General features: G+C 42.1%; 2 protein-coding genes across 7 annotated transcripts in view; one reads left to right on the plus strand and one right to left on the minus strand.

Moving 5' to 3' along the window:
- The window catches only part of TXNRD2 (thioredoxin reductase 2), a 63,375-nt gene extending 48,303 nt beyond the window's left edge, over positions 1-15,072 (minus strand). The window contains exons 1-3 of one of the 5 annotated variants that reach the window (XM_037497106.2): positions 14,709-14,884; positions 12,990-13,216; positions 11,485-11,553 (exon numbers count right to left, since the gene is read on the minus strand). In XM_037497106.2, coding sequence (XP_037353003.2) covers positions 11,485-11,553; positions 12,990-13,216; positions 14,709-14,764 — 352 coding nt within the window. In that variant the 5' untranslated portion in view covers positions 14,765-14,884. Of the gene's footprint in view, positions 1-11,484; positions 11,554-12,989; positions 13,217-14,708; positions 14,885-14,952 lie in introns of those variants that run through there. The other 4 variants (XM_037497104.2, XM_054690229.1, XM_037497109.2 and 1 more) reach the window with 4 other exon arrangements.
- Positions 15,073-15,076: 4 nt separating this feature from the next.
- The window catches only part of COMT (catechol-O-methyltransferase), a 66,913-nt gene continuing 58,058 nt past the window's right edge, over positions 15,077-23,931 (plus strand). Inside the window, exon 1 of one of the 2 annotated variants that reach the window (XM_037497112.2) lies at positions 15,077-15,159. The gene's annotated coding sequence lies outside the window, so the exon portion shown is untranslated. Of the gene's footprint in view, positions 15,160-16,405; positions 18,387-23,931 lie in introns of those variants that run through there. The other variant, XM_054690230.1, reaches the window with a different exon arrangement.

Consider the following 23,931-nt stretch of genomic DNA (forward strand, 5'->3'; position numbering starts at 1 on the left):
GTCTCTAGGATGATGTACAAGGAAGGGGACCTATGTAGACGTCAGCAGACTCTGGCTGTAGAAGAAGCCCTGAGAGTCTAGGGAGACCAAGGCAGCCAGAATTTATGGGACAGAATAACAAGGAACAAAGAGTTGCACAGAAAACCTGGACATCTGATCAGTGCATTTTGTAAGGAAATCACCTTGTTCAAAAAAGAACCAATTGGAATGATCTAGAGACAGGGCAGGAACAGCCTGGAGAAAATATAATTCTTGGGTTACTGCATAAGTACTAAAGTAGGTCATGCCATGAACAATTAACCTTAAATTGGACCTGGCTCCAGACCTGCCTTACAAATTTTAAGTGGAAGACCCAAGCAGATCTAACCATCTCTTAACCCTTTACCTGCATCCCAAAACACACTAAACATTTTTCTGGTAATACAAATATATCCAGAACCTAATAAAGCAAAGTTCAAAGTGCATGCATTTAAACAGAGTTTACCAGAATAAAAAGAAGCAGGGAGATACAACCATAAAGGGAAATATAACCTGTCACTGGAAACTGACCAAGAACTGACAAGATTCAGAATTTGCAGAAGAGTAAAATCAATCTTATAACTATATCCCATACATTCAAAAATTTAAAGAGCAACATGGAAGATATATATTTTTCAAAAAGGACACAAATCAAATTTACAGAGATGAAAATGGCAAGAGAAATATATTGAATGGAATTAGTAATAGATTAAACATAACAGAATCTTTTATTAGTGATTTTGAAAACAGATGCAGTCCCCAGTTCAGGTAGCACAGAGATTTGGTATTGCACAGCCACCCTCAGGAATTTTCCTCAACCCCTGGTTCAGTCATAGCACCTCAGGAACCAGCACAAGCCCCAGTCTGGGCCATGCAAGGACCTGCCCAACAGCAGCTTCCCTCTGTTCAGTGTCCCAGCCCAGTATGGGAAGGGTGGAGACATGCCTAGCAGAGGTAAAACCCACAGCAATGAAGAAAAAATTGGAAGACAATAACACCATGAATGGCAGCAGAAGTCCAAAGGGTAATATAACACCACATATGGAAAATATATCTCTAGAATCCAACCATAAAGACATGAAAGACCTGTTATCCTACCAGATACAGAATTCAAGCATGTCATCATAAATAAATTTGAAAAACTCAGAGAACTTAGAGAAGATGCAGGAAAGCAGATCAAGGATACACAAGGACATTCAGAAAAACAATTGACTGTCTTTCAGAAACAAAATCAACAAAGAGAAGACTGAAAATGATACCCTAAAGAATGACATCTCAGGATGTAAAAAAAATAAAATAAAAGAGATAAAAAAAATACTATAGAAAGCTATAGAAATATAATAAAAAATTGAAGAGCAAATCAGTGAACTTGAAGATACAAATTTACAAAAAAAAAAAAAAAAACAAGAGAAACAAAGCAAAAAAAAAAAAGAAAAAGAAAAAAGAAGAAAGAAAAAAAAACACTTCAAGGACTATCCAACACCATGAGGAAAGGCAATATAAGAACAATGGATATCCCAGAAGATAAAAGGAGATAGAAAGGAACAAAAAACATATTTAAAGATCTAATAGAAGAAAACTTCCCCAATCTGGAAAAGGAAATTAAGACACAAATCCTGGGAGTTAAAAGAATACTGGGGTAACTTAAACAAAAAGAGACCAACATCAAGGTATATTGTGATGAAACTTCCAAGAGTTCCGGACAAAAAAAGAATATTGAACCTGATGAAGGGGATCAAACAGATAACCTACAAAGGAACACAGCTCAGGCTAACATCAGACTTCTCAGAAGAAACACTACAGGCAAGGAGAGAATGGAAAGATGTGACAATAAACTTAAAGATAAAAACTGGCAACCAAGAACATCACATAGGGAGATACATACACACACATACATGCATGCATGCACACACACAAACATATGTGCACATATATACATGTGTGAAATAAAACACTACATATGGATAAAATGTCCAGAATCCTACCACAAAGACATGGAATATCTGTTCCTCCTATCAAACACAGATATCATGCATGCCATCCAAAAAAAATTTGAAAAACTCAAAGAAGAACTCAGAGTAGATGCAGGAAATCAGATCAAGGATATACTTAAACTCTGGTATATACTTAAACCCTGCAAGGCTCTCCTTTAGATATGAGAAAGAAATAAAGGTCTTCTCAGACAAAGAAAAACTGAAGAAGTTTGCAAAAACTAATCACCCCTCCAAGAAATATTAAAAATAACTCCAGAATCTAAGCCAAATAGAGCAACATACAGAAAGAAAAGAATAAAGTAATAGATATAACCACAAACTAAGGACAAATGTAATCTCTCTAAATGTTAATGGAATAAACTTACCAGTTAAAAGACACAGAGAATCTGGTTAGATTAGGGAACAGATTCTAAGCTTCTGTTGTCTCTAGGAGACATACCTGAGCTCCAAAGAGAAATACAGGCTCAAGAAAAAAGGCTGGTGGGCCTCCCCCATGGCGCAGTGGTTGAGCGCTGGGTTGCGAAGCTGCCCACTGCCTCTGCGGCACCGGTTCGAGCCCCGGCTGCTCCCCAGCCACCGGAGGAGGGTCCCACATGGCGCGCAGACCTTTCCTGCCGCCCGCTGCTCCCCTCAGCAGTGTATTTCGGTCCTTCTGCCTGCTCTGCTCCCCGCTCTGGCTGTGGTGAATTCTCTCACCCTCCCACGCTTCTGACTGTACCCAGTGCTTGTATAAACAAAACAAACAAACAAACAAACAAATAAATAAAAAAACATGCCTCTATAACAACAACAACAAAAAAAAAACCACAGATAAAAAAAAAAAAAAAAGGCTGGAAAACAATTCCACAAGTGAATGGGACCTAAAGAAATGCTGGGATAGCCACACTAAGATCAGATAAAATAGATTTCCAGTTAAAAAAGATAACAAGAGATGGGGATAGACACTACATAATGATTAAGGGAACAATATACCAGGAAGGCATTACAATCATCAACATTTACTCACCAAACGAAGGAGCACCATAATACAGTAGGCAACTACTGTTAACTCAGACAACAAACAGTGGTAAAAACACATTTTTGTGGTAGGCAACTTCAATATCCCACTCTTACCAATGGACAAATGAACAAAACAAAAAATGAAGAGGGACATAATAGCTTTAAACAAAGAATTAGAGGGTCTCCCTGGTGGTGCAAGGGGTTAAGACACAATCTATGGGGCTATCCCTGGCCAGGCAGGGAGCTGCCCACATTGTGCAGCTGACCTCTCCTGTCTCACCTGCTGCTCCCCTCAGCAGTGTATTTCAGTCACTCTGCCTGTTCTGTTCCCCACTCTGTCTCTGGTGAATCCTCTCACCCGCCACATCTCTGACATGTACCCCAGTTCTTATATGCATAAATAAATAACTCTTAAAAAAAAAACCAAAGAATTAGAACAAATGGACCTAAAACACATCTATAGGACCCTTCACCCCCCAAAAACAGAGCATACATTTTTTTCAAGTGCACATGGGACATACTCAAGGATTGACCACATATTGAGCCACAAGAGAAATATCAGTAAATTCATAAAGACTGAAATCACACCAAATACCTTCTTAGATCATAAAGGTATCAAATTAGAAATCAACTACAAGAAAGCAGAGAAAACTTCTATTAGTAGCAAACAACACACTATTAAAGAAAGACCACTGGGTCAATGATGAATTCAAAGAATAAATTAAAAAAAATACCTCAAGACAAAGAACAAAGAGAACACAACCTTCCAGAACATGTGGGACATAGCAAAAGTAGTACTTTTAAGAGGGAAGTATATAGAAATACAAGTCCCCATCAAGAAACAAGAGCTCAAATAATCAACCTTGTCTCTCATTTCAATGAACTAGAAAAAGAACAAAAACACTCAAAAGCCAGTAGAAGAAAGTAAGTAATGAAAATTAGAGCAAAAATAACTGAAATAGAAATTAAAAGGACAGTTCCCCCCAAATCAATGAAATCGAATGCTGGGTTCTTGAAAAAATAAACAAAATTGACAGACCTCTACCTAGGCTGATTAAGAAAAAAGGAAGAGGGCCTCCCTGGTGGCACAAGGGGTTAAGCATCAGCATGATGAAGCAAACTCCAACTACTACAGCATGAGTTCAATCTCTGGCCAGGGAGATGACCCACATGGCGCAGCAGACCTCTCCTGTCTGGCCCGTTGCTCCCCTCAGCAGTGTATTTCAGTCAATCTGCCTGTTCTGCTTCCCACTCTGTCTCTGGTGAATCCTCGCACCCCCGCACCTCTGGCCTGCACCACAGCTCTTGTATGTATAAATAAATAAATCTTAAAAAAAGGGAGAAACCTCAATAAATAGGATCAGAAACCAAAAAAGGAGAAGTTACAACAGACAATGAAGAAATTCAGATGATAGTAAGAAATTACTATGAACATTTATATGAAAATAAATTCAACAACTTACATGAGATGGGCAGATTCTTAGAATTATACAATCATCCACGACTGAGTAGGGAAGAAATAGAAAACCTGAACAAACCAATCATAAGCAAGGAAACTGAAACAATAATCAAAACTCTCCCAAAAAACAAAAGTCCAGGACCAGATGGCTTCACAAGTGTGTCCTAATAAACTTTCAAAGATGAACTAATACCTATTCTGCTCAAACTCTTTCAAAAAATTGAGAAATAAGGAATACTCTCAAACACATTTTATGAGGTCAACATTACACTAATACCAAAACTAAAGATAATACAATAATACTGCAGACCAATTTCACTAATGAACGCAGATGCTAAAATCCTCAATAAAATCTTAGCAAATCAAATCCAACAACACATTAAAAGGATTATACATTATGACCAAGTGGGATTTATACCAGGGACATAAAAATGTTTCACATCTGAAAATCAACCAATGTAATTCACCACATCAACAAAAAGGAAAGTAAAACCATATGCTTATATCAATAGATGGTGATAAGGCATTTGATAAGATTCAGCATCCTTAAAAAACTTGGATAAATAGAACATATCTAAACATAATAAACACCATATATGATAAACCCACAACTAGTATCATTCTCAATGGTGGAACATTTTAAGCCTTTCCACTAAGATCTGGTACAAGACAAGGATGTCCACTCTCATCACTACTATACAACATAGTATTAGAAGTCATAACTAGAGCATTTAACCAGGAGAAAGCTATAAAAGGAATACAAATTGGAGAAGCAGTAAAGCTGTCATGATTTGCAAATGATATGATAATATATAGAGAACCCTAAAGACGCCACAGAAAAACTAATTAAAACAATAAACCAGTTCAGCAAAGTGGCAGGCTATAAAATCAACAGACAAAAATCAGTTGCCTTCCTGTATGCAAACAATGAACTAGACGAAGAAGAAATTAAGAAATCCATTCCATTTATAATCTCACCAAAAAAGTGAAATACCTGGAAATCAACCTAACAATGAAGGTGAAAGACTTGACAAGAAAAACTGTAAGACATTGCTAAAATAAGGAGAAGAAACAAAGAAATGGAAGGACATCCCCTCTCATGGATGAGAAGAATCAACACGGTCAAAAGACAATGGGATTGTAATTGAGATTCAATGCAATCCCAGCAAAAATCTCAATGGCATTCTTCAAAAAAAAAATGTAACAAATCATATGAAATTCACATGGAAACACAAAAGACACTGAGTAGCCAAAGCACTCCTAACAAAAAAGGGGGAAATGTTGGTATTACACTTCCAGACTTCAATCTATAGTACAAAGCCATAGTAATTAAAACAGCCTGGTACTGTAACAAAAACAGACAGACAGATCAATAGAATAGAATTAGGAGCCCAGAAATAAAGCCACATAGAATCACAACTAAAATATGACAAAGGAACGAACAAGGTAATAAACGGTGTTGGAAAAACTGGACTGCCATGTGCAAAAAAAATGAAACTAGACCACCATCATACTTGAAAATTAACTCAAAATGGGTAAGAAGTGGATGTAAGATCTGAAACCATAAAATACATAGAAGAAAACATAGGTAATACACTCCATGACATAAACTTCAGAAATATCTTTGCAGATTTGCCTGCAGTAGGAAAACAAAGGAGAGTATAAAGAATTGGGACTACTTCAAACTGAGAAGCTTCTGTACAACAAAAGAGAGAGTAACCAAAATGAAGAGATAATTCACAGAATGGGATAAAATATTTGCACACTATACATCTGACAAGGGACTGATATCAAAGATCTACAAAAAGCTGGCACAACTCAACAAAAAGAAAATAAGCAGGCCTCCCCTGGTGGCGCAGCGGTTGAACGCTGGGTTGCGAGGCTGTCCACAGCCTCTGCAGCACCAGTTTGATCCCCGGCCACCAGCGAAGGTCCCACAAAAAAAAAAAAAAAGAAAAGAAAAGAAGCAACCCAATTAAAAGGGCAGAATTGCTAAACAGGCACTTCTTCAGAGCAGACATACAGATGGTCAACAGACACATGAAAAAATGTTCATCATCACTTATCACCAGGGAAATGCAAATCAAAACCAACAATGAGATATCACCTCACACCTGTAAATGTCCCATATTTAAAAAAAACAAACAAACAGAAACAACAAGTTCTGGCAAGGGTGTGGAGAAAAAGGAACACTTACACTGTTAGTGGGAACATAGACTGGTCTGGCTCCTATGAAAAGTACTGCAGAGATTCCTCAAAAGACTAAAAATAGGCGCTGGATCTACCATATGATCCAGCAATTCCAGTCCTAGGTATCTACCCAAAGAACACAAAAACACTAATTCAAAAGGAAATCTGCATTCCTATGTTTATTGCAGCACTATTTATAATTGCTAAGCTATGCTAACAACCTAAATGCCCCAAAACAGATGAGTGGATCAAAAAGATGTGATATATATACACAGTGGAATACTACTCAGTGATCAAAAAAGAAACTCATGCCATTTGCAGTGACATGGGTGAAGCTGGAAGGAACATGCTAAGTGAAATAAGCCAGAAGGAGAAAGATAAATACAAGATGGTGTCACTTATACGTGAAACATAGAAAAATCAAACAAAGGGTCAAAGAAAGACAAACTATATTTAAAACCAACCCTTGAAAACTGACCATAGATCAGAGGCCTCCAAAGGGGAGGGGGAGAGGTTGAGAGAGTGTGGGGGATAATAATGGGAGAGTCCAATGGACTATGATGGAACACTGTGGGAGGAATCCTAATGTTAATCCAAAACATTAACAAAGAGGTAAAACCATTGTACTTCATTAATGGAAAAAAACTAAAAAGAGTACTGATGAGCTGTGGGGCAATTCCAAACAGCCCCAGAACATGTGATTAGTCTCCAAAAGCTTAAGAGGGAGAGAGAAAGAAATGGAGAAAGAATTTGAAGAAATAAGGATTGAAAAAAATCTCACAATTTGATGAAAACCAGAAATCCACAGACCCAAGAAGCTCAAGGAATTCTTGCAGAAAAACAATTAAAAACTACACCAGGACCTCCCTGGTGGCACAGGTGGTTCAGCATCGCACTGTGAAGCTGTCCACAGCCTCTGCAGTGCTGGTTCAATGTGGTCGGCTGGCGAGGGTCCCACAATGGCGCAGCAGACCTCTCCTGTCTCGCCCGCTGCTCCCCTCAGCTGTGTATTCATCATTCTGCCTGTTCTGTTCCCCGCTCTTTCTCTGGTGAATCCTCTCACCCTCCCATGCATCTGGCCTGTACCCTGGTTCTTGTATAAATAAATAAATCTTTAGGGAAATAAATAAATAAATAAATAAATAAATAAATAAATACTACACCAAAACACACAGTATTAAAGCACACATCACAAACTAATAAACAGAGAAAATTCTAAAAGTACTCAGAGAAGAAAGACCGATGACAGAGAAAGATGATAGCCACAGGTCTCCTGTTAGAAATGATGCCAAGTAAGATTGAAGGACAGCATCTTGAAAGTACTAAAAGAACAACAAAAACAGAAACAACTATCTTCCTTGAATTCTATGCCCATAGAAAACAGCTTTACAAAATGAAGACAAGAAAAATTATATCTTCAGACATACAAAAACTGAAATAATTACTTAACTCTAGAGCCATATTACAAGAAATGCTCACAGACATCCTCAGGGTAGTACAGTAGTTATCGCATTTGCCCCACAGACATACTTAGGTAGAAGAACTATGCCAGATGGGGAGTTAAATCTCCACAATAGAATATGAACATCAAAATAATAACTACATGTCCAGAAGTATCAGATTTTTCTTAATATTTAAATCTCTTTGGAAGAGAACTGTTTAAACAAAAATAATAACAATACGTTGTGGAGATTATAACACATGAAGGTACAATGTATGACAACATAGAACATGGAGTGGAAGGGCAGATGTGAAAGCATGTTGGCATACAGTTTTGCACTATACATGAAGAAGGAGGATATTACTAGGAGGTAGACTGTAACAAGTTAAAGATATCTACTCTAAACTCCTAAGGCAAATAGCTCATATTTGTATATTAGCTCAAAATGAACTGAAGACCTAAATGTAAGAGCTGAAATGGCAATATACCTCAGAGAAAACATAGGCATAAATCTTTGTGATCTGAGATTCGGCAATGATTTCTTAGATGTGACAACAAAAGTAACAATGGGTAAACTGAGCTTCATCAATAAATTAAAATTTTTTGTGCTGCAAAGGGTACTATGAAGAAAGTTTGAAAGATGAGGGTTTCCTTGGTGGTGCAAGGGGTTAAGTCTCAGCACTACGAAGCAATCTGCAGCTACTGAAGCATGAGTTCGATCTCTGGCCAGGGAGGTGACCCACATGACGCAGCAGACCTCTCCTGTCTCGCCCACCCGCTGCTCTCCTCAAGAATGTATTTCAAGAGATCTGCCTGTTCTGCTCCCACTCTGTCTCTGGTGAATCCTCTCACCCCCCGCCCCGCACTTCTGACCTACACCCCAACTCTTGTATGCATAAATGAATAAATCTAAAAAAAAAGAAAGTGAAAGATAATCCACAGACTGGAAGTATTTGCAAGTCACATATCCAGAATACATATCTGTAACTAACCCAAACCCAATTAAAAAATGGGCAAAGGTTCTAAATAAACTTCTCCATGAATATTCAAATGGCCAATGAGTATATGAAGAGATACTATGTGTCATTATTATTATTAAGGAAATGCAACTATACAATTTCACACCTACTTAGGATGGCTATAATAAAAGCAACACATATGCTGACAAAGATGAGGAAAAATAGGAAATCTCATATGTTACAGGTGAGAATATACAATGGCACAGTCATTTTCAAAAGGTTAAACACTGAGTTACCATAACTCAGCAATTCTTCTCCTAGGTATATACCCAAGAGAAATGAAAACTTATGTCCACACAAAAACTTATACACACAAAAAAATTCACAGCAGCATTATCCTAACAGCCAAAAAGTAGAAAAACTCAAATATCCATCAACAGACAGGTTGATAAAAAAGGTCATACAATGGAATATTATTCAGCCATAAAAAAGGAACAAAGTACTAATACAGGCTCTGTCACATATGAGCACTGAAAACATCATGCTAAGTGAAATATGCAATGACAAAAGGCCACATAATTATATGAAATGTCCAGAACAGCTAAATCTACAGAAAGTAGATTAGTGGCTGCCAGGGACTGCAGAGTGGAGGGAACAGGGAGTAATAACTACGAGGTACAGAGTATTTTGGGGAGGTAGTGAGAATATTCTAAAATTGATTATGGTGATGGTTGTACAATCCTGTGAATATACAAAAAACCACCAAATTTAATTCAAGTGAGTGAAATTTATGGTATGTGACTTATATCGCAAATAAAGTTGTTATAAAAATATGAAATATTAGGGATCAACACGACAAAGTATACAAAAATTCTGTATACTAAAAACTACACACAAATTTCCTAGCAGCATTGTTAGTAACAGCCAAGTGCTGGAAACAACCCAAATGTCCATCTACATGAATGGACAAAACATGCTTTGTCCAGAAAGGAGAACTGGGGAAAAAATGCATTTCTGCCCAGTGGTACTTTGTTATGGCTGCTCCCAATATAGCAGGACAGGGCTGATAGTTATAGTCACCATGCTTGCCTCTGGTGCTAGTTTCATATGTCCAACCTAATGAAGCCGTCCACTTTAAATATGTATGGTTTACTGTATGTCAATTGTATTTCAAAAATCTGTAAAAAGCACGGTCATTCACAGGGAGATATGCCATGGTTATGAGAGACAAAAACAGACCCAAGAGCTGCTACAGATTAATGGAGATGTGTCCCAGAGAAACAACAGTGGAATGAACACACAGTCCAGGGCTTTCTTCTGCCCTAAGGAACATCACTGAGACAACTGGCCATCTGTGCAGTCTGTTTCCTGGAGTGACTCTGTGATCCAATGGAATGAGGACAGCAAGCCCCTCTGGGAGACTTCCCAGGTTGCTGCCCGCTACTGCAGGCCAGCAACCTCCCCTTACTCCCTCAGAATAAGAGCAGTGGACAGTGAATTTCTTCTATACCATCCGTGATTCTAGAACCCAGTATCAAACATCAGAGAACCAGTTTCATGGTCAGGGTGGCTGCTCCATTCCCTCTCTTTGGGGCCATTTCTCTTCTGTTCCCTCCCTTCCCCTTCCCTGCTTATTTGCTTTCTTATTGCTGGGCACTCCTCCAGCAGAGCACAGAGCCCCTGGTGAACACTAGCCATCTGTTTCCCACCCAGACTAGCAGCAAACTGCAGCATGACATCTCTGGATGTCTCTGGGTCCAGTCTGTTTATTTAACACATATTTACTGAGCACCCCTGGGTGTTAGATCCATAAGAGCATTAAATGCCTGGCAGAACAAACCATGGTATCTGCAGGGCAGTGTCAGCACTAAGAAAAAGTGGAGTGTTGCAGAGACTGGATGGGTTGACAGTGTCATTGCAGGAGGGGTGCAACTCTAGTAGGACATTACAGCAGCAGCCACCAAAGGGAGGTGAGTCCTGCAGCTAAGCAGGTGGGCAAAGTGCAGCTCAGCAGGGCAGACAATCAGGGCAAGGTGCAAGGCCATAAAGACTTCTCAAAAGCATTTGCAGAATAGCAAGGAGGCTGGGGTCAGAGCAGTATGAACGAGCAAGAGAGGGTGTTGGTGCTGGGAGATGCTGCTGAGGGATGGGTCAGATCTTGTGGGACCAATAGCTGGAGCTGAGGAGGGCAGGCTCAGACTTGGAGCACCACCTCATCTGCTGTGTATTGCACAGACAGCTGGGGGCAGGCACAGCAATGAGGCTGCAGGGGTGACCCCATCTGGGTGCAAAGGCTCTGTGGGCTAGCAGGTGAGCTGTGGGGGAACATCCACACCCAGGTGCACAACACTGCCCTCTTTAGGGGGCTTCCAAAAGCTGTGAGGCCCTGCCACACTGGAGAAACATAGAATACAAGACACGTACCTTCCTTGGCACAGGCCAGCCCGCCAGATCCCCCTCCGATCACTAGAAGATCATAGTACTGCCGTCCTGCTGGGGTAAGGGGTAAGGGTAAGAGGTGAGAAGGTGAGCACAGATCCAGAAGGCAACACAATTTCAAACAGTTAGTGGCTCTGTCTAGGCAAATGAGATAAGGGATCTATTTTATGGGTTCATCCCACCTTGTGATGGGTTGTGGTAGCAACATATCACACATCAGGTAGGTCTCAGTAGATGTCTGCACAAATCCGTAAACTAACTGATGCAGAGGTGAGGTTGGCCTCAAGGGTGTAATCACCTTTTAGAAGCCCCCACCACCATGTCAAGAAGGTAATTTAACTGGCAAGACTATTCTGAACTCAAAGTTTACCCGCCATGTGAGCCAGACCCAGCATTATGACATTTTTCTTGAGTCCATTTGTCCTTCAGTTGTAAAGGTCACCCTCTGTTATCAGAGAAGCCTCTTGGAGAGTGCTCGGTGCATGGTGAGCTCCAGGAGGGGAGCAACTCTGAAGCAACAGCAGGACCTGTGACTTGGTTCCTCCTGGATTGGTCTTTCAGGCAAGACATTATCTGTCTCTCTTCTGCCAACTCCTGGCATGGCAGACAGGCAAGAGTCAGCCAGGGAAAAGGGAGTAGATGAGTGGCAGCCTGTGAGAGCTCTGACCTAATGCCCAAGTTGAGACACCCAGCCAAGCACTGGCCTGCTCCCTGTGGAGGGAGGGAAAAAATAATAAAAAATGAACAGTATGTGGAGAGGGCAGGGAGAAGGCTGCTGCTTTTGGGCAAAGCCCAGAGTCTCATGATCAAGTAGGGTCTGCTGCCTGAAGCTGGGTATCTGACCCCTTCCACACCAGCATCAGAATCTGAGGCCTGTCATAGGAAGGCTTGCATGTGTCTTTGCAGGAGGTAGCTACCTCCTGAGAGGCAAGGCTGCAGAGAATATGCCAAATGCCATGTTCTTCAGGAGCCCCAGCTCTGCAAACATCCCTCACACAGGCATCCAGGTCTGCATACCTGCAGGGACACTGGAGTCACGCCTGGAGAAGGCCTTGGTTTTTAACTAAGGAAGCCCAGGAGCTATGTCCAGGTGGTTAGCCCATGGCCTGCAGCCTCCTGACCTGTGGAGACACTCAGCTGTCCCCACCCTGCAGCCAGGTCCACCCCAGACTCTGTCTAGCAGGTAGAGTTTGAGGACTCAGATGTAAATGCATACACATGTGGGATCTAATGGGGCTACAACCTGGTTCAAGCAGCTAGTCCAAAGTGGACCCAATTCCAGGGCAACTCAAGGGCACTGAAGAGGCCTAAATTGTCAGTTATTCTGAAGGCTTTGATAAGAGCCCAAAGAACCAAGGACCGGTTGGTTGGAGAAAGGGCGCTATTGGGCACCAGGAGCAAAAGCCTGCTGGGCAGAATGGGGTCTCTCTCATCTCCCTCTACCTGCTGGGGGAAGAGGGATAAGACCTGGCCCAAGAGAACATACCTACCTTCCATTGCAGGTGCCTGTCCTTCCTGCTGCAACAGCAGGGTTCCAATGGGTGTCCCTGTCTTGCAGTCCCAGGCTGTTACTAGGCGGAGGGCAGGGTGAGTGGTTGGCTGTGTGGATTGTGGACTTATCTGTGGCAATTTGCTCTCCTGTGTCCCACCCATGAGCTCGCTCAATTTGATAACACTTAGAAGGACAGGAGTAGAGTCTTCTGTATGTGTAGGAAACCTGCTTTTAAACCAGTGGGAGAGTCTGAGTAGTCTACCAGGAGCTAGGACCCCTCAGGGGCGGGCAAGCTCTGCTCTGTGGGTGGTACACAGCTGTGCACTCTGGCCTTCCCCATCATCACTGGCCTTCCCTTCCCCCCCCCACTATTCAGCCCCAGAAAGAAAGGTCTGCCTTGCGTCTGTTTTCTGAGCACATTGATTTTTCATTTTCTGCTTCTCTATGAACTCAGTGCTGGCTAAAGGACCAGCAAAGAGTGGAAGCCCAGTGAGTATGGCACAGCAGAGTGAATGGCACACAGCCCTGGGAGGGCAAGTGGAAGCTCCTTGCATGCCTAGAGGAGCCCCGGCCACTTTGGAGAGCCCCTGTATGGCTGTCTTCACACCACAAGCTCTTTCTGGGTAGCAGGCATTAGGAAACCATCCTAGGTGATTATCATTCTGGCTTCTGTTCAAAGGCTGCATTGGCCACCCCCAAGCCTGGGATGGGGCAGGAGTTCTTTTCTCCGAGAAGCTTCAAAGTTGAAATGGAGGAGGCACAAATTGGCCCTGAGTGTCCTTGTGGGGGCTTGGTACTGTCTCCAGGCCCTATTACTATCAGTTCCTCACTGTCACAGCCTTGGGGTTTCTTTCCCAGCTGGAAATTAAACTCTGCTCCAAAGCCATGGTTATCAGCTAATAGCCTGAAGCACTCTGGGAAAGGCACCTTCTGTTCAGTTTTTCCCTGCATCAGTCAGTTCAAAGGCTCACTGTGCAGGTATTTTTAATTCTCAGTGTCTCACTTGACACACACAGCAAAATAGGGTATGTTGGCCAGGGTCAGCAAATTCACCCCAAGAACAGCACCTTCACCCTACTTCTTGAGTCTGGTTATCATCTCCCAGGACTCTGCAGGGCCACCCAAACTGCTGGCTTCTCCAAAGGCATGGCAGCACACAGTTTTGCCCATTTACAAATGTGGTCAGTCAGTCCTTGTGGTCCAGTCCACTGCTGGCTGAGGCTCTGGCCACTCTCCCTCCCCCGTCACATCCTCAAGCATGGGACAGGCCACTTTACTGTAGCAGATGTGGAAGTACTGTTGCCAGCTCTAGTGCAGCCAGTGCTGCTGGGTCAGGCACCAATACTTTGGAGTGACCTATCAGCCAGTCCTTGCTCTGTGAACTGGTGGCACCCCCAGTGCTGGTGGTTATAAGTGCTGTCCTGGTTTGCTCAGTGTGCCTTGGTAGATCCAGGAGGATGAGCCTCCCCTCCCACAGAGCAGCCATAGTGTGCAGAAGCAGGGGTGCTCAGAGTCCACTGGTTCCCAAGCTCCCCTCACTGATTTCTCTCCATATGCCTATTTAAGCACCTGCCATGTATGTTCGCTAGGGCCTTCGGGTGGTGGTGCCTGGATCTCCTGAGGTGGCAGGGGCGTGCAGGGGATGGCACTAGGTAACCTTAGGAGGTGAGCCACCATTTTCCACCACGATCAATATTATAGTTAATATTCGGCTTACGGGCGGAGGTCTGCAAACACAGGGCCTCTGACAGATGATTCCAGCTGTTTCCCCATCAGGAAAGGAGGCTGACGGTCGCTGGGCGCTAGTCTCCGCCGTGACCGCTGCCCGGAGGGCCATCCCACGCTGACAACCCTAGGGAACACCCCTCTGGACTCCTCACACGCACATTCCTCACCCCCGTCCCGACTCCTCCACGTGAACACCCCACCCTGCGGACTCTACCCCTCGGCCCCCGCGCTACCTGCTGTGCCCCTCGCCGCGCCTCGGACCCCGCTGGCCGGGGCCCGCGGTCGCCACCGGAAGCGGCCGTCAGTCCCCCGCCGCGCCGCCGCCAAGGCCGCCATTGCCGCGCGGGGCCTCTCGGGAGGGCGGGGCTGTCCGCCGTGCTGCCTGCGCGGCCGACGGCGAGTCGCGTCTAAGGTTGCGGGCAGCCGCTGGAGTGGGAGACGTGAGTGCTGGGGCTGGGTCTCTAGAGAGTCTAGGTACCGGACCTGAGGTGGGGGCCCCCTAGCTGGAACGAGGGATGGAGTCGGGTTGGAACGTTTGGGGAATTCGGGCGAGAATGAAAGAATCCGACCTGGGGTGGAGCCTTTGGGGTGAGAGACAGGGAATCTGTTAGAGGATGGGGCATCTGGGGATCTATCCGGGAGTGAAATGGAGGGGTGGGAAATTAAGACCCCAGTGAAAGGATCTGACTTTGGATGGGGAGGGTTGAGGCAGTGGCAAATCTGTGAGACGGGGCCTGTCTCACTTTGGGGGGTTCACGCCTAGTCTTTGAGCTGGGATCAGAGCTTGGGGAGTGGGAGGATTGTGGGGGCTCAGGCCAGGAGAGGCTCAGTGATCTCCCCAACAGGTTTCCTCTTGGAAGCATTGGAGTACTCCCAGGCTTTTCCTTTGGAGAGGAATGACTGCAAGGGGGACAGGATGACTGGGGAACAGGATGACTACAGCCCAAATGCAACCAGACTGGGTCACAGTGATATGAGAAAAAGGGGAAACCACTCTAGCCTGTCCTACCAGCAGACAGGACTTTGGGTTTTTTCCAGCCAGGGACTTTTGTGTTCTTTTGTTCCAGACTGGGCTTCCCTGCATGCCCTCTGCTGCCCAACTCCTAGAGGGGCTCTGGTGAGGAGGCCCAGTCAGGAGAGTGGTATAAACACAGTTGACACAGTATAAGGTGTTAAGAACAGATTTTATCCAGTAAATACTGATTGTAGGGGAGAGAGTGGAGTTCCATTCTGATTTGCTCAAGAGACACTGGGGATTGTAAAGGGAGAATGAGAATGGGAACAAGAGGAGTTTAAGAGAATTAGGGAAGTGAAAAATTACAAAAAGAAGAAATGGGGTTCAGTCTCTGTGACATTCATCTGACATTCATTTGCTAAGTGACTTATGGAGGTTTGTTTTTTCCCCTCTCATGGAGTCTGGGAGACTGGACCCTGTCCTTAGGTATTAGCTGAAGCAGTCAGTTCTTTTGGCAACTTTGAATTTTCTTGGGCAGTCACTTTAAGAGGACAGGGGTCATCCTAGGAATGTGTCCTTGTGCTGATAGAAACTGCTAGTGTTTGTCCCTTAAAGTTGAGGCCTAGACAAGAAGAGGGCTCAGAGGAGCCCTGATTTGGGTTTGGTCAAGGAAAGAATCTGTCATGTCCCCTCTTATTGAAGGAAAGATGTAATAGTCTTCTTTCCTCTGAACAATCTAAGTCCATTTTCTATTTGATTACTTTTTGTTCATTAAGGATCTTCTTAACCTTCTTTTGGAACTTGATTTTTGTGTGTTGATTTTATATCCTGCTACTTTAGTAAACTGGTTTATTGTTTTAATTAGTTTTCTGTGGAGTGTTTAGGGTTCTCTGTGTATATTTTATCATCTGCAAATAGTGATAGTTTTACTTCTTTCACTATTTGGATTCCTTGTATGCCTTTCTCTTGCCTTATTGCTCTAGCTAGGACTTAGAGTGTTATGTTTGAAAACCAGTGGTGAGAGTGGACATCTTTGTCTTATTCCAGATCTTAAGGGAAATGTTTTCAACTTTTGACCATTGAGAATGATATTGGCTATGGGCTTGTCATATATGGCCTTTATGATGTTGAGGTATGTTCCTTGTATCCCAAGAATTTCGAGGGCCTTTATCATAAATGGTCTTCCAGTAGTGTGGGGTTTGATCTCTATGAAATGGGAGGGTTCCTTTCTTTCTTTTTGTGGTTGATTTCTAGCTTGCTGCCTTTATGATCAGAGAAGATAGTAGGCATGATTTCAGTCTTCAAGTATCTGTTGATGTTTGTCTTGTGGTTCAGTATGTGCTCAATCCTGGAAAATGATCCATGTGTTCTTGAGAAAAATGTGTATTCGGATTTTGGGGGGTACAGTGTCTTGTGTATGTCTGTTAGGCCCATGAGGTCTAGGTCTTTGTTTAGGACTATAGTGTTCTTGTTTATTTTTTGTCTCATTGATCTGTCCATTGGTGAGAGTGGGGTGTTGAAATCTCCTACTTTATATGTATTTTTTCTAATGTTTGTTTTCAGAAATGATAATAATTAATATATTTTGGTGCTCCTTCATTTGGTGAGTATATATTGTTGAGTGCTATATCTTCCTGGTGTATTGTCTCCTTGATCATAATGTAGTGACCATCTATGTCTCTTTTACCTTTCATAGTTTGAAGTCTATTTTATCTGATGTAAGTATGATTGCTCCTGCCTTCTTTTGGGTTCCATTTGTTATAGAATTGTTTTCCAACCCTTTACATTCAGTCTATGGTTATGTTTTGCAGTTCGCTTTGTTTCCTGGACACAGCAGAAGGTTGGATTCTGTTTTTTAATCCAGCCTGTTACTCTGTGTCTTTTTATTGATAAATTTAGTCTATTTACATTTAGGGTTATTATTGATCACTGGAGTCTGTGCGTGCCATTTTGTTCCTCATTTTGTGGTTCTGTTCCTTACCTTATTCTGTTCTTCCTATTCATGCATCTGTTGGCTTAGACTTAAAGGCTCCTTGTAATATATTTTGGAGTGGGGGTTTGGTGGTAATGAATTTCTGAAGATTTTATTTATCTGAGAAGGCCCTTATTTTTTCCTCGTAGAGGAAGTAGAGCTTTGCATGGTATTCTTGGTTGGCATTTTTTGTCTTGGAGTTAGTTGAATATGTCACTCCATTCTCTTCTTGCCTATAGTGTTTCTTAAGAGAAGGCTGATGTCAGCCTAATTGGTTTTCCCTTACAGGTTATCTGTTTCTTCCTCCTCATCAATTTCGATATTTTTAACTTGTCTTGGACTCTTGGAAACTCTTCTATTATGTGTCTTGCTGTAGTTTCAATGTATGGGAACTGATCAAGGTACCCTATCTCATGGGTGATTGTTTGCCAGACTCAGCAAACAGTAGGGATGTCTAGAGTGCCTTCTGCAGGCCAGCCGACGCCCAGTGCCGGCCTTTCAAGCTCACAGTATATACGTAACTTTCCAGGACTGAGTTTAACACCAAAGTCTCCTGAGAATCCCTTTTTGAAGTTTTTAAGCATGGTCTCGAGGACCATCTCTTTGCTCTGATTCCCTCCCGTTGTGTTCAATGTCGCAGCTAGGGAAGAGGGAGCATACAGATGCTGTCCTGGCCTTCCCACTCTCGGAGATTTTGACAAGTCACCGTTCAGCCATATGACTTGTCAGCGGAACCGCAGGTAAAGCCCAATCTATCTCCATAGCTGCAGCTGTGGAGATTTCATGCACACATACCACCCTCTCACACACACACCGGAGGTTATAACCATACCATCCCTCCCTTTCTGGGAGTTCCAAGGTCCCCTACCTAAACCAAATGAGACCACTGAGGTCTCCCTGAGAGGTGATCAGCCTCTCCTTCTACCACTCTGGGTAGGCCCAGTGGGAACCAGGGTCCCCGCACCTTACCAAGTCCTGGCCTCCCTCAGCCCTTTGGAAGTCCAGCTGGGGGCTGGGACAGTGTTGCAGGGGCTGGGCGGGAGCAACCAAGTCAGAGACCCTTTGAAAGGTCCTCAGGGGAGTGTGCTTCCCCTTTGTTGGCTCTCCTTCTCCTCCTCCTAAGCCAATGGCTCAAAGGGCCAACAAACTTATTCCTGGCCAACTCACCAAAATGTTGTAGAAATATATTCTAGCTTTTTTCCCAGGCAGAGGAAGAACAAGCGGTACTTCAGGAATGGTGAGGTCAGGAAAAGCTTTATTATTTATGCATGAGGTCCCAGACCTGGGTAGCCCCTTGTAAGTCTGAGCACCGGTTTATACACAACTTTGCTGAGCACCTTTTATACACAACTGTCTTTGTGTTTGTTACATTGATAGCATTGTTTTTCAGCAGGCACAACCATTTGCTGCAAAGTCCCCAGACAAAGGCTGGAGGATGGGCAAAGGGGGGAGGATGGGCAAAGGGGGAAAGAGGCAGACACCTGGAGATGGCCTTGGAGAGACAGACCAGCTTGACTGGCTACCAGAAGACCCTTTTGAAATACAGCTTGGTTGAGATAGGAGTGCTGAGGCTTTGGCCATGAATCTTGAAAGGGAAGGAGCTGTAAGTAAACAAACTTGTTGATTATGCCTGCATTGGAGTGTTCACTGCACCCGGGCTGGAAATTCTGCTAGAATCTTTATTCATTTGCTCAATGATATATTTTCTCATCATCATTGACTAACTTTTCAATATCTTACATGGTTGTTGTTCATTTTGCATTCTCTTTCCTTTAATTTCAACACTTTGGTTTTTTTTTCCCTGAGAACCTATAATTTTGGCATTCAAAAGGCCGTACCCTGGTATCTTTTGGCATTCAAAAGGCCATACTCTGTTGTGCAGGCACTTAAAATAGTGCGTATCTTTGGTGAGTGATATGTGTATTTGTTATTATTATCAGCCTGTGGCTTTTAAAACTTCCCTTAAATCTGTTATTTTACCACTTTTAAATTCCAGATACATTATTTCTCTCCCTTTTCTTGGATAACTTAGCAAATGCTTGCCTATTTTCTTAGTCTTTTCAAACAGCTCTTTATAGGACTTTTTTAACTGAATAAAAAAGATGCCTTTTCAACCACTCTAACAAATAAAATACTATTTTTTCCCACCACTATCCCTTATAGCCCTTTGACTCTACCTCCCTTCTCCCCGTTTATTAGTGTCTGCTAATTTTGGTATTTTGCTTTGTCAAATTGGCTGCTATGAAATCCTCCAATATTTGTTTTTGTCATTCTGACTTTGCTTTACTGAACATAATCCCCTCTAACTCATTTCCATTTGCTGTAAATCGCAACATTTCTGAATAATATTCCATCATGTGGATATACCATATTGTTAGGAGAGTGGATGCTTGTGGGTCCAACTGTGTACTTCAGTTGAAGGATAACAACTGCCACACCAACGTGAGAGCAAGCAAGTTGAATTTACTGAAGCAAGAGGGAAGGACACCTGACAGCAGGTGGAGGTCCAAGGGAGGATGCCATTTACTCCCACTCTGTCTGTGACTATATACTGTCAGACTTCCTATTGTCCAATGTGCCAGACTACTGAATAGGCACTAGCTGGTCGGGAAGTTTCCTGGTGGTGGTTTTTCTGTTCCCTAATTATCTGGTAACCGGTCTTATCTAGGTGGTTACTAGCTCAGCAACGTTTCAGTAAAATACTTTGATTTTCCGGAAACTGTTTTGTTCCTTTTGTTCTGATATTGTTTAAAATCACTGTCCTGTGTCTCAGCCATTCCCGTTCCTCAAGTTCTCCTTCTCGGTCAGTGGGTAGTCAGATCATTTCCATGTTCTTTCTATTGCATATAATGCTGCACTAAGCATTGTAGGGCATATAATTTGAGTTGATGGTTTTACTTTTTTTGGCTATGTACTCAAAAGTGGGTGTTTTTCAAGGTAAGTCCAGATCACTTCCCAAAATGCTGCACCAGTTTACATTCCCACCAATAGTATTAAAGGGTTCCTCTTTCTCTGTCATGCTCTCCAGCACTTCTTGTTGGGCGTCTTTTAAAATATGTGCTGTTCTCACAGTTGTGCGATGATATCCCACTGTGCTCTTGACCTACATCTCCCTTTTCAAAAGTGATGCTGAACATATTTCCATGTATCACTTAACCTTCTGGATTTTCTCTTTAGTGACTTATCAGCTTGGAGCTGCTGCCCACTTACTAACTGGGTTTTGTTGTTAAATTGATTAAGATTTTTGTATATCTGTGATAAACCTCTTGTTTGTGTAATATGTGATTATTTCCTCCCATTCAGTAGCATTTGTTAGAATTATATTTTCTTTTGCTGTATAAAAGCTTTTTAATTTAAGATAACCCCAATTGTTTGCTTTTACCTTTTTTTCCCTTGCCATAGGGATCAGTTCTCCAAAGACATCTTTATCACTGGTGAAACATATCACCTATGTCTTCTAATATATATTTTGCAAATCATCTAAGTCTTTAATCCATTTTGAATTTACTTTTTTACACATGGACTTAGAGACTGATTCAACCTTACTCTTTTACATGTGGCTGTCCAATTTTCCCATCAACATTTGTTTTTTTTTTTTTTTTTAAATTATTAATGGTGCTCTATAACTTTATTTATTTATTTATTTGTTTGTTTTGTTTATACAAGCACTGGGTACAGTCAGAAGCGCGGGAGGGTGAGAGAATTCACCAGAGCCAGAGTGGGGAGCAGAGCAGGCAGAAGGACCGAAGTACACTGCTGAGGGGAGCAGCGGGCGGCAGGAGAGGTCTGCGCGCCATGTGGGACCCTCCTCTGGTGGCCAGGGAGCAGCCGGGGATCGAACTGGTGCTGCAGAGGCTGCGGGCAGCTTCGCAACCCAGCGCTCAACCGCTGCGCCACAGGGGAGGCCCTCCCATCAACATTTGTTAAAGAGATTCTCTCAAATGTCGTTATGATTCCTTTACTATAAATTAAATATTGATAGATGCATGGGTTTATTTTTGTGCTTTCAATACTATTCTATTGATGCTTGTGTCTATTTTTATTCTAATACTATATTGTTTTCATCTCTATCAGGTAACATGATGCTTCTATTTCTCTCCTTTTTTCTCAGGATTATGACAAAGGCCTTTTAGGGTTCCAAACAAGTTTTACTCTGTTGAAAGAATATCATTGGTATCTTAAAGAGGATTGCATTAAATTTATGTATTGCTTTTGTTAGAATAGTCATTTTGACTATATTGTGTCTCCCCATCCATGATCTATATGTCACTGTATAAGTCATTAACCTGTTTGTTAGATTAAGTCCTGGGTATTCAATTATCTTTGAAGAAACTGTGACTGGAATGATTTTCTTAATTTTTCTCCTCTTTCATTATTTGTTTATAAAAATGCAACTGATTTTTGTATATATTTTTTTAACCTGCCACTTTACTGTAATCATTTGTTGTTTTTATTAGCTTTTTGGTGGTCTTCTGGTTTTCTATATATGTTATATTAAATTGAACGCAAGGTGCGGAACCCAGAACCTGGGCTGGTGGATGGAAGAATGAAACCACCACAGGCATACAATAACAAGAAAGCCAAAGAAGTTTATTTAAAGAAATAGGACAGCTCCTGCCAGCAGTGAGGGACTAGGAGGAGATTTACACAGGGAGAGAGAAAGAAGCAGAACATCTCCCCAAACTGGAAGGGTCCTGAAAAGAGTTGAGCTGGGTGAATATAGTGTCAGATGTTTTAGAGCAGTGCTCATGTTTTAGGCCTAAGGGAACAGCCGTGGTGGTCATGCAGTTCCTTGATTGGCTGTTTGGGACTTATGTCCTAATATAGGCAAACTGGCAATTTCAACATGGTGTTATGATTTTCTTTTTTGTTACTGAATTTTCCCTATCTTCCTGTCAAGGTCTAACTCCTCAGTATCACTGTAAATGATAGTTTTAGGTCTTTTCCATCTTGAGATCCTTTTATTTCCTATTGTTTGCTGATCTAGTAAAGCCTCTACTACTTGATTAAGCATATGTGGTAACAGTTGACATTCTTGTCTTGTTACTGATCTTAAAGGGAAAGCCTTCAGTTTTTACTACTAAACATTAGATTGGCTGTAGGTTTGTGATACATGACCTTTATTATGTTGTTTCTTCCGTTCCCACTTTGTTAAGAGTTTTTATCATAATTGGGTGCTGAATCTTGTCAGATGCTTTAACTGCATCTGTTATTATAATAATTTTTTAAATCTCTTATTAATGTTTAATACTGATTGATGTATATGTATATTAAACCATTCTTGTGCCCTGGGATAAATCCCACATGATTATGGTATGTAACACTTGTAAAGTTTTGTTGAATTTGACTTATAGTTCAGTATTTCACTGAAAATTTTTGCCTCAGTATTCATCTGGGATAGTGGTGTATAGTTTCTCTTTCTTGTGTTCTCTTTGTTCTATTTTGATATTAGCGTAATGTCCTCATAAAATGTATTACAGAACATTCCTTTTTCTTGGATTTTTACAAATAATTTGAGCGAGATGAGCTTACATTATTCTTTAAAGGTTTGATAGAATTTGCTTTAAAGCCTTCTGGTCCTGGGCTTTTGGGGGATATATTTTTAAAATTTTTTTTACATCATTGTTCATTTTTAAACAATATTTGCTTCCCTCCACCCCCTCAGATGTAGTCCCCATAGAAGTTCCTTCACCAATGGACCTGTGCACCATCACCTCACTCCCCTGTGCTCCTCCCTTCCTCCCTCTGATCCCTCTCCCGCCTCCTCCCTGCAGTATGTCTCTGATTTATAATTGTCTGTTTTTGCTTTGTTGTGTTGTCTACTGTTATTATTTTTTTACACTGATGTCTTATTTTGTTCCCCTATATTCCTGCTATAAGTGAAATCATCCGATATTTTTCTTTTTCCTTCTGGCTTATTAATATTAATATTAATATTATTCTGAGCATAATTCCTTGTACCTCCATCCACGTTGCTGTAAATGCATGAGTTTATCTTTTTTGATTGCTGAATAATATTCCATTGTGTATACATACCACATCTTCTTGATCTAGTCATCTGTTTTTGGGCCTGTGGGTTGTTTCCAGGTTTTACCTATTGTAAATAGTGCTACAATAAACATAGGGGTGCAGGTGCTCTTTTGAATCAATGTTTTTGTGTCCTTTGAGTAGATCCCTAGGTGTGGAATTGCCAGGTCATATGGTAGCTCCATTTTTAGTGACTGAGGAACCTCCAGACAGCTTTCCATAGAGGTTGGACCAGTTTGCACTCCCACCAGCAATGCA

Source organism: Talpa occidentalis, unplaced genomic scaffold (assembly GCF_014898055.3).
Source record: "Talpa occidentalis isolate TD23 unplaced genomic scaffold, MPIMG_talOcc4v2.1 talOcc4.8, whole genome shotgun sequence".
In the NCBI taxonomy this organism is placed as follows: domain Eukaryota; kingdom Metazoa; phylum Chordata; class Mammalia; order Eulipotyphla; family Talpidae; genus Talpa; species Talpa occidentalis.